Below are 14,080 nucleotides of genomic sequence, written 5' to 3'. Positions count from 1 at the left end.
GTGTGTGTGTGTGTGTGTGTGTGTGTGTGTGTGTGTGTGTGTGTGTGTGTGTGTGTGTGTGTGTGTGTGTGTTAATGTGTAGAGGAATATCTTTTTATAAAAAATATCTTACACGCTGTGAAATACAGGCTTCAAAAGCTTTTTTGTATTATTTTTTTTGTTAGGGGTGTTGTTGGCTATGAGGACAACTATTCAGAAATAAGATACAAACATTTTACTTATAAGATATTTTAAGATCTATCTAAGAATTTTATTATTTTTTAAATTTAGATGACTAGTTTTATTTTGTGTTTTACTTTACGTGTGGGTAGATATGTTGAATAAAGAATATTGAATTGAACTGAACTTCTTACAACTTACAAGTAAATTTTGTGTACCAAAACTGAATTATTAATGACATGTGAATAGAATAGTGAGAGAAGCGTGCGGCGCGCGTGTGCGCTTCCTGGTAGCGTAAAGAAGAGCGTCTCGAGGTCAGAGGCACCTTGCTGCTTAATGATTCCAAGAAGGCAAGTGTTTTTATTATTACCCACCTCAGTAATTAAACGACGCTGTGCATACAAATGTAACAACTTTCCAAATTAATGTTAATTTTATTTGTATACAATTTCATGAAGTTCCTGCAATGCTGCATTATAATTAATGAACCTCTGGTGCAATATATCAGGAGTAAACATAGACACTTGTATTGTTCTGTTTACTTTCACGAATACTTGTGTTGCGAAAATTTGGGAGAGTGAAAAGAAAATGAAAATAATAGAAATATCGTTAACAAAATTTAATATTACATTGTCGCGGGAAAATTATCCCCTTGAGATAGACTGCAACATTTGTCAAGTGGCAAAAAAGATATCACCTTGTCCTTCATTATTAAGTTTTGATGTACTACATACTTACGGTTCCATCAGAATAAACACTCACGGGAATGTGATTGACCTGCACGATGGATTATCTTTACTATTAAGAGAGAGAGAGAGAGAGAGAGAGAGAGAGAGAGAGAGAGAGAGAGAGAGAGAGAGAGAGAGAGAGAGAGAGAGAGAGAGAGAGAGAAAGAGAAATAGAGGAGACACACTGACAGACACATAAACATACATGACATCCCCAGAAAATAAAAAGAAAGCTGATATAAATTTAAGAGTCAAGAGGTAAAAATCGGCCATTAACTGCTGGACCTTGCCAATTAGATAATGTTTACCTTCCTAATTACACATGTCCACCTGCGTCCTTCGCCAGCCTTATCAGACTAAATTACGTCATTAAGAGACGCCGGAACACCCTGTAATTTTTGGCACTAACAAGATTTTCTCAGACCACTCCTCTTGCATGGGTGGTAGTGCGCTTTGAGTGGGGCTGCCTGGAGTGCAGTGGAGTGGAGTGGGCGCGGCGGGTGGAGAGGCTAATTTAACCCAAGTGAGTGTGGCTGAGGAGTGGAGGAGTGGATTGGCTGAATGTGCTGTCTTGAAAGGAAGAAGGAAATGAAGGTAAGAGGATGAGATTCGTGTAAAAGTTGTCTCTCTCTCTCTCTCTCTCTCTCTCTCTCTCTCTCTCTCTCTCTCTCTCTCTCTCTCTCTCTCTCTCTCTCTCTCTCTCTCTCTCTCTCTCTCTCTCTCTCTCTCTCTCTCTCTCTCTCTCTCTCTCTCTCTCTCTCTCTCTCTCTCTCTCTTTTTCTGGTGTGTTTTCATGAGTATCATTTGACTGTTACATTTTTTTATGTGCCCAGCTCATGTTGCTTAAGTTGTTTTTATGCGGAAGACTGATAGTGACTTTTGTTGGGAGTATCAGATGGTTACGAGCACATACAAAAAAGAGGGAGCACACACACACACACACACACACACACACACACACACGCAGCTCTTGAAATTCAGTAAGGTCACAGTAATCATATATAAGCCTTGCCTCTCGTGACTACCACCACGACTACTACAACCACCACCACCACCACCACCAGGACTTTCCTTGGCTACGTGGATGGTTTCTGCTAAGGGTCTGTTCTCGGTATCTCTCCACAGGTACTTACGGTGCATAATGCTGTATACATTCAAACAGGGAGACATAAACTAGGGAGTGCCCACGCTGGAAACACTGTATGGTTACGCCAGCTTTACACCGCACGAGGAGGAGAAAGGAGATACGAGAAAGGAATAACTCAGTGGTGTTTTTTTTATCTTGTTTTGGTTTGCATTCCGCCAGTTCGCCGAATTGACTTCATTCATGTCCTAATTCCAAAAGAGCGCTTCCGTCATCGTGTTTTTGGTCTCCTCGCTCCCACGCGGCAAATGTTACGAGTTCAACAGCCGGATTCCACGCCCTCCTCTTGTAGGAGTGAAAATGTCGACTCTTTTCGTTATATAAAGAGACTAAGAAGAGGAAATGTAAAGGCAGCAAGGAGATGGACTAAGACGGCTCGGAACAGGAAACGGAGTGAGCAGCGTGGAGCGAGTGGAAGAAGTGAAGGTGAGGTAATTCCTGGTGATATTTTTTGTATATTTTGTGGTTGAAATATTAATTACGATGTATGATGCATGAAATAACTCAACTTGCTTATGTTTACTTTGAAATTTAAATGGCAAGCGTTCTCAATGTTTCCGAGTTTACTGTTTGTGTTAATCTTTTTTCAGAATTTTTTTTTTCCAAAGACGTGTTTTCTAATCATATTTCTAGTAATAGTAAAGTTCATGTTTTTTTTCTAATACTTCTGCTGAGCCAAGAATATTTTCGAGACTCGAGGGGCTTCTTTTATTCAAGTCTCTTCTTTTTAAGTGTATGTGTGTCGTGTGTGTGTGTGTGTGTGTGTGTGTGTGTGTGTGTGTGTGTGTGTGTGTGTGTGTGTGTGTGTGTGTTTGTGTGTGTGTGTGTGCGCGCTTGCGTCCGTGTCTGTGTCTGTGTCTGCTCTTCGTATAAAGTATCATATCGAAAATACACCTCATCTTTTTCACATTTCAAACAGGTTTCGTTTCCCGTCGTGCTTTCATTTTTCATCTTATTCGAATTTCACATTGGTGGGGAAACAAAGCCTCGGGGAGTGTGGTCACCTCCTCTTCCCGCGGGTGCTTTCAGTGTTAGTGAGACTTTCGTTGCCGCTGCAAGAACTGGGACGGGGAATTGCGAGAGAGGAGAGGAGAGGAGAGGAGAGAGAGGGGGGGGAGGAAGGTGGAGGTGCTGGACGTGGTGTGAACATAGGAATGAGAGAGAGAGGAGAAAAGACGTAGAAAATAAATACAGTGTTTAGTATAAAAATAGAAAGTAAAAATCGAGGAAGGAAAAGAGAATGATTTTCAGCTCCAATGGAAAAATACTTTACATGGACCAAATACTGAGAGGAAAAGAAAGTAAGAAAAACTGGCCGAGCGAATCCTGGAAAAGAAATAGAAATTTAAAACCGTGAACACGTGAGAGAGAGAGAGAGAGAGAGAGAGAGAGAGAGAGAGAGAGAGAGAGAGAGAGAGAGAGAGAGAGAGAGAGAGAGAGAGAGAGAGAGAGAGAGAGAGAGAGAGAGAGAGAGAGAGAGAGAGAGAGAGAGAGAGAGAGAGAGAGAGAGAGAGAGAGAGAGAGAGAGAGAATGTCACCCTAATACACAAAAAAATATAAACGGTGAAGAAATACCATCAGAATTTTATCGAAAGAGAGAGAGAGAGAGAGAGAGAGAGAGAGAGAGAGAGAGAGAGAGAGAGAGAGAGAGAGAGAGACAGAGTCCGTGAAAGAGACCAAAAAACCCACCACCACTAAACAGTCAATCTACACACAAGAACACCAAACAAAAGCAAACAAAGCATAGAAATAACATGGATCCCTCCTTACTAATATCACCAATGATCACCAACACTAACACAGCAACGTAAAAATCTCCAAGTTAGTTAAGACAAGGGCACCAAGGTCACCAAGCGAGCGTTTCTAGTTAGGGAGAATCAGGAATGAAGGAGAGTGTGTTTATATGGAATCCTTATGAAGAAAAAACTGGAAGGAACCTTTTGATGGAGCTTGTTAGGTAATGGCGCCGCTTCTTTCACCTGTGTTACCTAAGCCCTGCGAGAAAGGCGGAGAAAAAAGGTGAGAAGAAAGCAAAATCAGTATTGGTTATTAGACTCAGAGAGAGAGAGAGAGAGAGAGAGAGAGAGAGAGAGAGAGACGGGAGGGAGTCAGTTATGGGATTTAGTTTTTCTGCTCCCTCTCTCTCTCTCTCTCTCTCTCTCTCTCTCTCTCTCTCTCTCTCTCTTTCTCTTTCTCTTTCCTTCTCCCTTCACCTCTCCTTTCATCGCCCTGTGCCTTCTTTGTTTCTTGCGTTCATTTGGGAAGGAAAAGCAATTCACTGCAGATATTTTCGCGGAAGCACCAAGGCAACTTTTACCCATCTACGCCCATATATTCCCCGTCACGGTCATCTCTCCCCCACCCACTTCCTCCTGTGCCATCCCCTTCCTTCCATGCCACGCTCACCCTCTTTCCTCCATCATTCCTTCCTCAATTCTGTGCCATTCGCGTTTCCTCTCCCTCGTTCTCTTACCTCCTCCTCCTCCTCCTCCTCCTCCTCCTCCTCCTCCTCCTTCTATTCCTCCTGCATCCTCCTCGTTTTAGTCTCCATCTTCCTCCTCGTTATCTTTCCCAACCCTCATGGCCGCTCACCTCCTCCTTTCTCCTCCTTTCTCCTCTTCACCTATTCGTTTCTCCTCCTCCTCCTCTTCTTCCAGGGCACAGAAGAGGCACTTCGGATACAAGAGTAGGACGTTCAAAGTTCTGGGAAAAGCTGCAGCGTGGGGTCAGTAAAGCCAGCGATGAGGATCAGTTCGACTCCTTCAAGGTCACTTAAGGATCGCCAGGGTTCCTCCGAGTGCCCTCTATTTTGGCATTGTCTGAGGGTGGCATTGTCCGTCGTGGGATCAGCAGGTAGGAAGAGAAAGAAGGTTGGGAAGATGGGAGGTAGTAGAGAGAGAGAGAGAGAGAGAGAGAGAGAGAGAGAGAGAGAGAGAGGAGAGAATTGGCCAGATCAGCAGTGAAAGTGAGAGGAGGAAACCACAAGTGAATTCTGAAATGTTGAAATGAAAAGAAGAAAAAATATTTGAGTGGATGGTTTGTGAGAGAGAGAGAGAGAGAGAGAGAGAGAGAGAGAGAGAGAGAGTGAGAGTGTTCAGATTCCTTAACTTCTTTCTTCTTTGTGTTGTTTCTCCTCTCAAGTTATTTATTTTTCCATCACTGTGTTTTTTTTATCTTTATTATGGTGAGAAATATTCTTTTATATATTCATCTGGTAAATCTCTCTCTCTCTCTCTCTCTCTCTCTCTCTCTCTCTCTCTCTCTCTCTCTCTCTCTCTCTCTCTCTCTCTCTCTCTCTCTCTCTCTCTCTCACTCCGTGCAGGTTTTTCTACCACTCACCATCTCTCTCTCTCCTCACTTTTTTCTTATTTTTTTTTCCTTTCTCCCTACATCCTTCCTTCCATATTCCTCCTTCAAAAACTGTGACACTTCTCGACTTTTTATTCCCGGTTATATAAAGGATTGAGAGAGAGAGAGAGAGAGAGAGAGAGAGAGAGAGAGAGAGAGAGAGAGGGAAAGTGATAAAAAGATTCCAAGTTTTAACCCACTTATCTATTCATCGATTTTGTCCTCCTCTCCCTTTCCCTTTTCCTTATTCATACTTCCTTCAGTTATTCTTCCTCCTCTTCCTCCTCTTCTTCCTTCTCTTCCTTGATTCTCCTTAACCACCTAAACTACTAATTAGAGACGCTTTAGGAAAGAGTAAAAGCCTGAATGACTGCCTAATCGTGGTAATTGTTCGTGTCTAGGTGAACGTAATGTGTAAAATGTGGCGGGTCAGTTTTAGCCTTTTGCCTCTTGGTTTGTTCTCTCTCTCTCTCTCTCTCTCTCTCTCTCTCTCTCTCTCTCTCTCTCTCTCTCTCTCTCTCTCTCTCTCTCTCTCTCTCTCTCTCTCTCTCTCTCTCTCTCTCTCTCTCTCTCTCTCTCTCTCTGTCTTCCGAATTCCTTTTTGCCTTCCGTCCCTCGCCTTTACTCCCGTGCTGATTAGAAAAACGAACGTAGACTTCTTGCTCCCAGACTCCGCTTGACTTCCCTCGCCATTGCTGTGAGTGGAAATATGAATGAATGTTTACTGTTGTAGGAGAATGCTTCTTTTGTGTGTGACCGTGCTTGGGTTTCCTGGTCTTTACTGTGGTACTGATTAGAGATACGAACGTACAGTTTTTCCTTTCACCACATCTCCACTGTTTTCTTTATTGGAGATACGAACGAATGTGTGTTGGGGAAATATACTTTTTTGTTTACACTTTCTGGTGTTTGTTTTCATAGTGAGTGTGTTTGTGGACAGATGATTATTCTTTCCTCCTAGAACCTGCATTGGTTTTGTTCGGTATCTTCCCTTGCTTGGAAATATACACAGTTGTTGGTTTTTCATATAAGAGAGGAAGACTGGCCAAGGGCAACAAAAATATAAAGGAGAAAAGTCTACTCAGTTGCTAATCTCCTTAAAGAGCCTTTAAGAGTTTGTGATAAGAAAAATCCTTCTTTCACAGAGATTTAGATTTTCCTGTGAATTAATTGTTTTCTTTTTAGTTTTTGGTCCGCATAGGATTATATACTAAAGCTTGTAGTTGTTGTGGGAAATAATTCTTTCCTCAAAGACTGTGTTTGCTTTCCCTGGTCTTTGCAATCAGGCTAGCTAGAATAATCTCCTTTCGTCTTCTTTTCTGTCTTCCAGGAAAATATAAACAATTGTTTGTTGTTGGACTTCCCTCCATCAGAAACCGTGGCTGCTTTTGCTGCTTCGTGCTTTTCTGTGGACAAGAATAATGAACTTGCACTTCTCCCTTCGGATCTACGCTAACCTTTTGTCTTTGTTTGAGCACAAATAAGAAACACGAACTCTCTCTCAAAAAAAAAAAAAAAAAGACGAAAAACTTCTCTCCTCCCAGACCGTTCTTCCCATCGCCTGCCATTACTTCCCTGCTCCCTGGCTGACTGGAAATACGGAAGTACTGCTTTTCCTCCAAACCTTCCTTGTTCTTCGTCATCTCTCCGCTCATACTCATCAGACACACGAACTAACGCTTGTTGTTCGGCAGCAAAAAACGCAGCGTAATGAAAGGGTCGGTATCATTGTGTTGGGGGAAACCATCGCCCCCCTCGCCCATTTTCACTAAACGTCGGAATTAGAGAAAACGGGGAGAACATTGAACAGCAAATGAGAGGAATTACGGTGGCGTGAGGCGCGAGTGACGAGCTTGTGATTATGTGGTGAGGGTTGTCCATGTCACTCCCTGTCTCCCTGAACTGTTCCGGTGAATTAGTTCATGGGAAAGTTTGGAGTGACAACATGGTAATGCCACCACGGAGGGTTTGTGGGGGTAATTACACCTGCATGTTGTGTTGAGCTGCCTCCGTGAGTGCGTCCGTATATGTGTGTATGTTTGTGCGTGCGTGTGCGTGTATTACTATCAATTAATGAGCACTTATTTGCGTGAACATCTAGCACTACTGGCACATGTTTTTTCATTTATCCCCTACGTTTCACTTTATGTACTCACACGTGAATCGGAAACGGTGTGTGCGTGGCGGCGTGGTTCGCGTGGTTAAGTTAGTAAGTAAAACTGCAAGATACATTATGTGTCCTTTAGATGCAAAAAGTGGACTTGGCTAGGACCGTTTATCATGATACAGGATAAAAGATGGACTGCTCCGGTAACATAATCAGCAGTTTGAGGGAGGAGAGAAGGCGGGGAAGGGATAGCGGAGGAGGAGCGAATGGAGGGAAGGGAAAGAAGCAGTGGAGAGAATGAGTAGGAGAAAGAAAGGAGAAAAGGAGGAGAGGAAAGCTGGGAAGGAAAATGGTTTTGGGAACGAAATTAGGAGAGGAGGAAGAAGGAAGGAGAATGAACAGGAGGGGAGAGAGGGAGGGAGGGTAGGGAGAAAAAAAGGGAGCTAACAGAAAGGGTACGGATAGAGGGAGGGGAAGGAAGGAAGGGAGACAAAATAGAGAAAAAAACTGGAAAGCGAAGGACATGAGAGAAGTCAGAGGAGAGAATAAGGAGAACGAAAGGAGGAGGAAAGAAAACAAATTGAAGATAAAACTAATTATATCTGGAGTCTTCTTTCGTCAGTGCCATGATTCCTGGACCAGAGAAACAATAATATTCCTGGCCATCAAATACCAGAGGGAGGGAACTTTATTGAATTCATATGTGGAGCTGAATGGCCGCAGCGAGACGTGGCTCCCTGTGTTGTGAAGGTCGCGTGGTGGACGTGGAGGAACTTTAGATGAAATTGTTAGACGTGGAATAAATTATGCTGCTGCAGTCAGTTGTCCTTGAATTGTTTTAAAAATATCATTGGACACACACACACACACACACACACACACACACACACACACACACACACACACACACACACACACACACACACACACACACACACACACACACACACACACATATATATATAGAGAGACAGAGAGACAGAAACCCAGCACCACCAACACCACCACCACCCTCGTTTTGGTCAGCTCTGCGTAAAATGGGAATTTGGATTTTTTCCTGGAGCCGCGCAAGGTTAATTACTACGTGGTCAAAAGCCAGGAAACTTTGCCGCCGGTCCTTTGTGCAACATCTGAAACGCAGGAGTCTTTAAGCGGCCAATGAAGACGAGTAGAGGAGGCTCCGGCGGGTTTGTTCCTTATACACGCACCTCTGACTCGTCTTTATGTCTGCGTCTGGCTTGCAACACACCTGCACGGCACAAAAAGCACGGAACATGGAGAAAACACACGACGCTGCTCACCTGGCGCTCTTTACCTGAGGCTTTGTGGAGGGGGGTGTTGAGGGGGTAAGGATAAAGGTGCGCCGGGGAGAGATAAAGACAAGGCGAAGCGGCAGTGGAAGGTTCAGTTGATGGTATGATGAGTGTGGTTGTTGCTTTTGGTGTGTGGTGAATGTTTGTCTTGGGGTGTTAGGTAAATTTGGATACTATTTTGGGGAGTATGGTTGCAATGTTTCTCTCTCTCTCTCTCTCTCTCTCTCTCTCTCTCTCTCTCTCTCTCTCTCTCTCTCTCTCTCTCTCTCTCTCTCTCTCTCTCTCTCATAAATCCACTCCACTATTATCTCTTCAGTCATTTTTCGTACCTTAATGAAATTCATACTAATTTTCTAATCTGTAAAAAAAGAGCAGCATCTTATTACTCCAACTTCTGCCTCTGTCGGGTTCATGAATCGGGAACGAGATAGAGAGAGAGAGAGAAGAAAAAAATGAGTATCCAATTTAGAAGCGAAGGTGATAAAAGCAATTAGTTTGAAGTTTCAAATACGAAGGGAGTTCAATAGAGAGAGAGAGAGAGAGAGAGAGAGAGAGAGAGAGAGAGAGAGAGAGAGAGAGAGAGAGAGAGAGAGCGTGGTAGGAAAAGTGAGTGGTGAAGTTTTGTGATAGTCGCCGTCACTTCTGCGACTGTCTTTCATGTTTATGTGGAAAGAAGGAATGTCTTTTTAGATTCATGCATTTTCTGTATTAAGGATAAAAGATGGAGGGATGGAGGCGTACGTGCGTCATATATCACACACACACGCACACACACACACACACACACACACACACACACACACACACACACACACACACTCTCTCTCTCTCTCTCTCTCTCTCTCTCTCTCTCTCTCTCTCTCTCTCTCTCTCTCTCTCTCTCTCTCTCTCTCTCTCTCTCTCTCTCTCTCTCTCTCTCTCTCTCTCTCTCTCTCTCTCTCTCTCTCTCTCTCTCTCTCTCTCTCTCTCTCTCTCTCTCTCTCTCTCTCTCTCTTCTTTGACCTTAAGATGAGTTCTCCAACAACTCGGAGACTCGAAGACAAAACATATTTCAGCCACGAGGAAAAAGTGATTTAGAACTTCCCCCTCAGCAGATGTAGTGTCTTGACTGTTTCCCACGTTGTCACTTCTTCAACTCTCATCTTTCGCTTCCTCACTTAGTTTGTCATCCCCTGCTTCTTTCTTTCCGTCTACTAATTCATCTCTGTCACGTGGAAAAATGCGTTTAAAGTGTCCTTTCTTTGATGTACGTGATGTCTTGTCTGTTTTCTTACTTTCTTCATGTTCTTTACCCCTGACCTTAGTTCCTTTTTTGTTGTTGCTTTGTTCCAGTTGATCCTTATATGAAAAAAATGTGGTGTTTTCAACTCAGATTTGTTTCATTAGCTTGATGTTCATGTTTTTTTAATATTTTTGTTTTTTTTACTTTTTTTGTTATTAGATTCATTAAAAAGATAATTTTGAATTCTATTGTCCTTTAGTCTTCATCTTCTTAGTTTTGGAATTTTTACGTTCTTACTCTTTCTGGTTCTTTGGAGTGTTTTTTTTTCATGTTCCAATTTGTTTCTCTCATGAAAAAAACAACTTAACTCGATATTCTTCCCCTTAAATGACTGTTTCCTTTTTCCTTCTTCGTCATTACTTCATTTTCTCCACCTTTCGCTTATTATATCGTTACTTCATATTCTCTCGTCTCTTCCTTGTCTATTCCAATACTTTTCCTTATTTTATGTATAGCAACTCATTCCCCATCATATTCTTGTTAACACTTACACTTAATGCGTATATAAATACCATCTCTCTCTCTCTCTCTCTCTCTCTCTCTCTCTCTCTCTCTCTCCACCCCCAATTGCCACCTCCCTTCCTTCCTCCCTCCCGTCACCCGGATGCTGTTAGGTGAGCACTAGACCGTGTCACTAACCGGTTATTGTGCGCACCGTATACACATTCCATTTTTAGCAAACCCTTTATAGTTGGTCGGTTATTTCGGTGTCGGTGTAATCATTGCAGATTCAATTTTCATTACGGATTTGTTGATTTGATCCGATCGTTTTATTTGCGCCTTTTGCCCGCATAGGATATGGGTGGTTATAAATATGCGTCGTGTACAATGGAGCGTATTGAGGGCCATGATTGCTTTGCTTTCAGTCTTAGCGTGCCATTGTTCTTTAGTAGGTTTATTGGGATTTAGGTCTAATTTTCGAAGCATTTCTTTGTTCCTCATATACGGTCATTCATCTCTGTTTACTTTGATGATGATGATACAGCCATTAATTAGAAAAAAAAATGTAGGGATGATAATGTCACGTGGAGAAAAAAAGCTGAAATGTTTATCTACAGGCAGTGTCACATGTCGGTTTGATGGTTCTTTTTTTGCATCTTTTCTTATATATACTTTTTAATGTTCTTATGTTCTTATTTTTAGAAACAATATAGTCATTTTTCTTTTAGACAAACGCTATTTTGTTTTCCAGATAATGTAGCATCAAGCTTGAGGTAACATGCTATTCAAAATCCTACGGCATCATTCTTGAGATAAATTGCTTTTCTTTTCCATCTGGCCCATTCAACGTCGTTCTTTACAATACAGTATATTTTAAAAACCAACACATCACCTTTGAATTACCTCAGCATCCTGTTACTAATAAGGCAACACAACAGCTTCACTAAATCAACACAAACATTCAAAACCTAAAAAAGAAAAAGAGGAAAAAGGCATTGATGAAGATACAACGTCTCTGACACACACACACACACACACACACACACACACACACACACACACACACGCACACTATTACACCACCTTGAAATGCCACAGCGCCAAACACAGCATCATCCCCACAAGTAGCACGACACCTGCTTTAGGATTGCACGAGTACTTACCTTCATCTCCTCCACGGTGTGTTGGTCTAAGCTTCAGCGAACCGACTCTTGCAGGTGCCTTGCGTCTCTCAGGCCCATGATGGAGACGGTGAGAGAGGGAGAGACTGGGGAGAAAGTAGGAGCGAGGTTCAGTGTCTCTAATCCTCTCCTCTGCCCTTTCTGGCGTGAGAGAGAAGGGCCGAGGGGAAACAAAGAGAAATTCAGGTGCTTTAGTCTCCTCTCTTACCCTTTTACTGCGAGGTAAAGGGGGTAAGGGAAAACGAGGGAGAAATTCAAGTCCTTTTTTTTATTTCTCTCCCTTGGTGTGAAAAGAAGGTGGATGAGGGGAAGAAGTTGAAGTTTCACGTCATAATATGTAATCCCCTATTTTGGTGCGAAGTGAAAAGGGTGAGAAGAAAAGAAAGGGTGAACAACAAATCCTATTATTCCCCTTTTCCGGCGAGAAGGGACGTGAATGAGAGGGAGAAACAAGTCCATTCGTAAATTCTCGTCTTTTAAACCCCTCTCCTTAATGCTCACAGATTCACAAGTAGTTCAGGATCATGTTAACTTGCTTCCCGCTACACCCATTCACTGTAAGTTCGGTCCGGCTCGCTTATTACCGTGTTCTTTAAGTTCCTCGGCACTGTGTTCGTGTAACACTAGCAGGAACGGCAGGCTGGAGGTGGTGGGAGTGGTGCTTGTGATAGTCTGGTGTGTCCTTATTGCACCGCACTCGCACCACATTCACGTTAATTATGCCTGCGTGCTCCCTTTGGTGGTGCAGTCAAGTGATTGTTTGCGTCTCTTGTGCTGTGGTTGGTTTGACTTGTATTATTATGATGGGGTAGGTACCTGGAAAAGATTATGCAGGTAGTAGTTGTGGTGGTGGTGGTGGATGTGGTGAAGGTGATGGTGGTGGGGGTTGGAGTAGGGATGGTAATAGTAAAAGTCGCTCTCTCTCTCTCTCTCTCTCTCTCTCTCTCTCTCTCTCTCTCTCTCTCTCTCTCTCTCTCTCTCTCTCTCTCTCTCTCTCTCTCTCTCTCTCTCTCTCTCTCTCTCTCTCTCTCTCTTGCTCTCTCTCATGCGTGCATTTGATTGTGCGTTAAGAAAGATTTTTTATCCTTTTGAAGTTAGATGTTTGCTCATGGTTGAGGCGCTCGTTCGTGCATGCACACACACACACACACACACACACACACACACACACACACACACACACACACACACACACACACACACACACGAAAGAGAGAGAGAGAGAGAGAGAGAGAGAGAGAGAGAGAGAGAGAGAGAGAGAGAGAGAGAGAGATTTACACAGCCTTAAAATTCCAGCAGTGACGTTCTAGAGACCGTCACCCAGACACTTTTATGCTTCGAGATCCGACAAAACTTTTAAGAGGATAACATTTTTGCCCGCTAATCCTGGCCGGTTCAGCATAAGGCAGGAGGGCAAGAGGGAGAGAGGAAGAGGAAGGGAGAGAGGAGGGAGGAAACACGAAAATACAAACACCGTCAAGTGTTATGGAGTGTTTAGAAGACTTCAGGAGTTTGATGAGCAGCAACTTGAAGAGAGGCGGGGAGAAGGATGTGTAGGGGAGGAAGAAGCGAGTGTTGGGGTGGCGGGGAAGGAGGGCGAGGTGGTGATGGAAAGAGGATTTATGCAAGGACGGAGTAAGATGAGATGACGTGATAGAAGAAAGTCATCCTATTCATGAGGGAATTACGAGATGAAATCAAAGCCAACTCATGTGGAAGGAAAGATTTGGGGAAAAAAAAACGTAAATCCCCGCCCGCTATTGGCTGCCTCTTGCACCATTGGCAAGGAAGTGTTCACATAAACGTTAACTCTTAAAACTTTCCGTGTCGTTCACTGTTTTCTTTCTTTGACTTCAGTTTTATTTGGTTCGAAGTTGCCACGTATAGACGGAAGGGCCTCGCACCAATGCCGTGATGCAGAGACAAAGTTTTGTTTTCCCCGCGGCACCCTCAGGCCTCGGGCCACTGCGGCAGGCGGCGGCGACAGTCTTGTGTGGTGCCGCGGCGTCCTAGCGACAACTTTTTCTTCACAGATACTTGTAGTTTTTTATATGTTAAATATTCAGTCTCACCACAGACTTCAATAAACCTTGACATCGATTCCTTACTCAGTAATAAAGTTGTCTAACAATTTTCCGTATCGTGGAACTTTGCGGCGCAGCGGCGGAAAGACTTATGGGAACGTGTACAAAGTATGCAGCGCGCGACACCTCCGCGGGAACTGTGATGACACTCACGCCGCGTCCAACACTGAACTGGACTGGCCTTCACTGTAGCAGCGTCGCCTGGCAGCGCCGCCGCACACTGCCGGCTGGACGCGGGAAAAAGCCTCACACTGGACAGACTTGTGGTGCTACTTTGAAGAATACACACGTCC

General features: G+C 43.5%; 1 protein-coding gene across 4 annotated transcripts in view; it reads right to left on the bottom strand.

Moving 5' to 3' along the window:
- The window catches only part of LOC123498780 (protein sidekick-1-like), a 71,271-nt gene extending 57,306 nt beyond the window's left edge, over positions 1–13,965 (bottom strand). For 2 of the 4 annotated variants that reach the window (XM_045246197.1, XM_045246199.1), the window contains exons 1-2: positions 13,812–13,964; positions 11,686–12,519 (exon numbers count right to left, since the gene is read on the bottom strand). In XM_045246197.1, the coding sequence (XP_045102132.1) occupies positions 11,686–11,691 (6 nt within the window). In that variant the 5' untranslated portion in view covers positions 11,692–12,519; positions 13,812–13,964. Of the gene's footprint in view, positions 1–11,685; positions 12,520–13,811 lie in introns of all 4 variants that reach the window. The other 2 variants (XM_045246200.1, XM_045246198.1) reach the window with 2 other exon arrangements.
- Between the last annotated feature and the right edge of the window lie 115 nt (positions 13,966–14,080).

Source organism: Portunus trituberculatus, chromosome 48 (genome assembly GCF_017591435.1).
Source record: "Portunus trituberculatus isolate SZX2019 chromosome 48, ASM1759143v1, whole genome shotgun sequence".
Taxonomy (NCBI): Eukaryota; Metazoa; Arthropoda; class Malacostraca; order Decapoda; family Portunidae; genus Portunus; species Portunus trituberculatus.
This window is presented reverse-complemented; position numbering and strand designations above follow the sequence as displayed.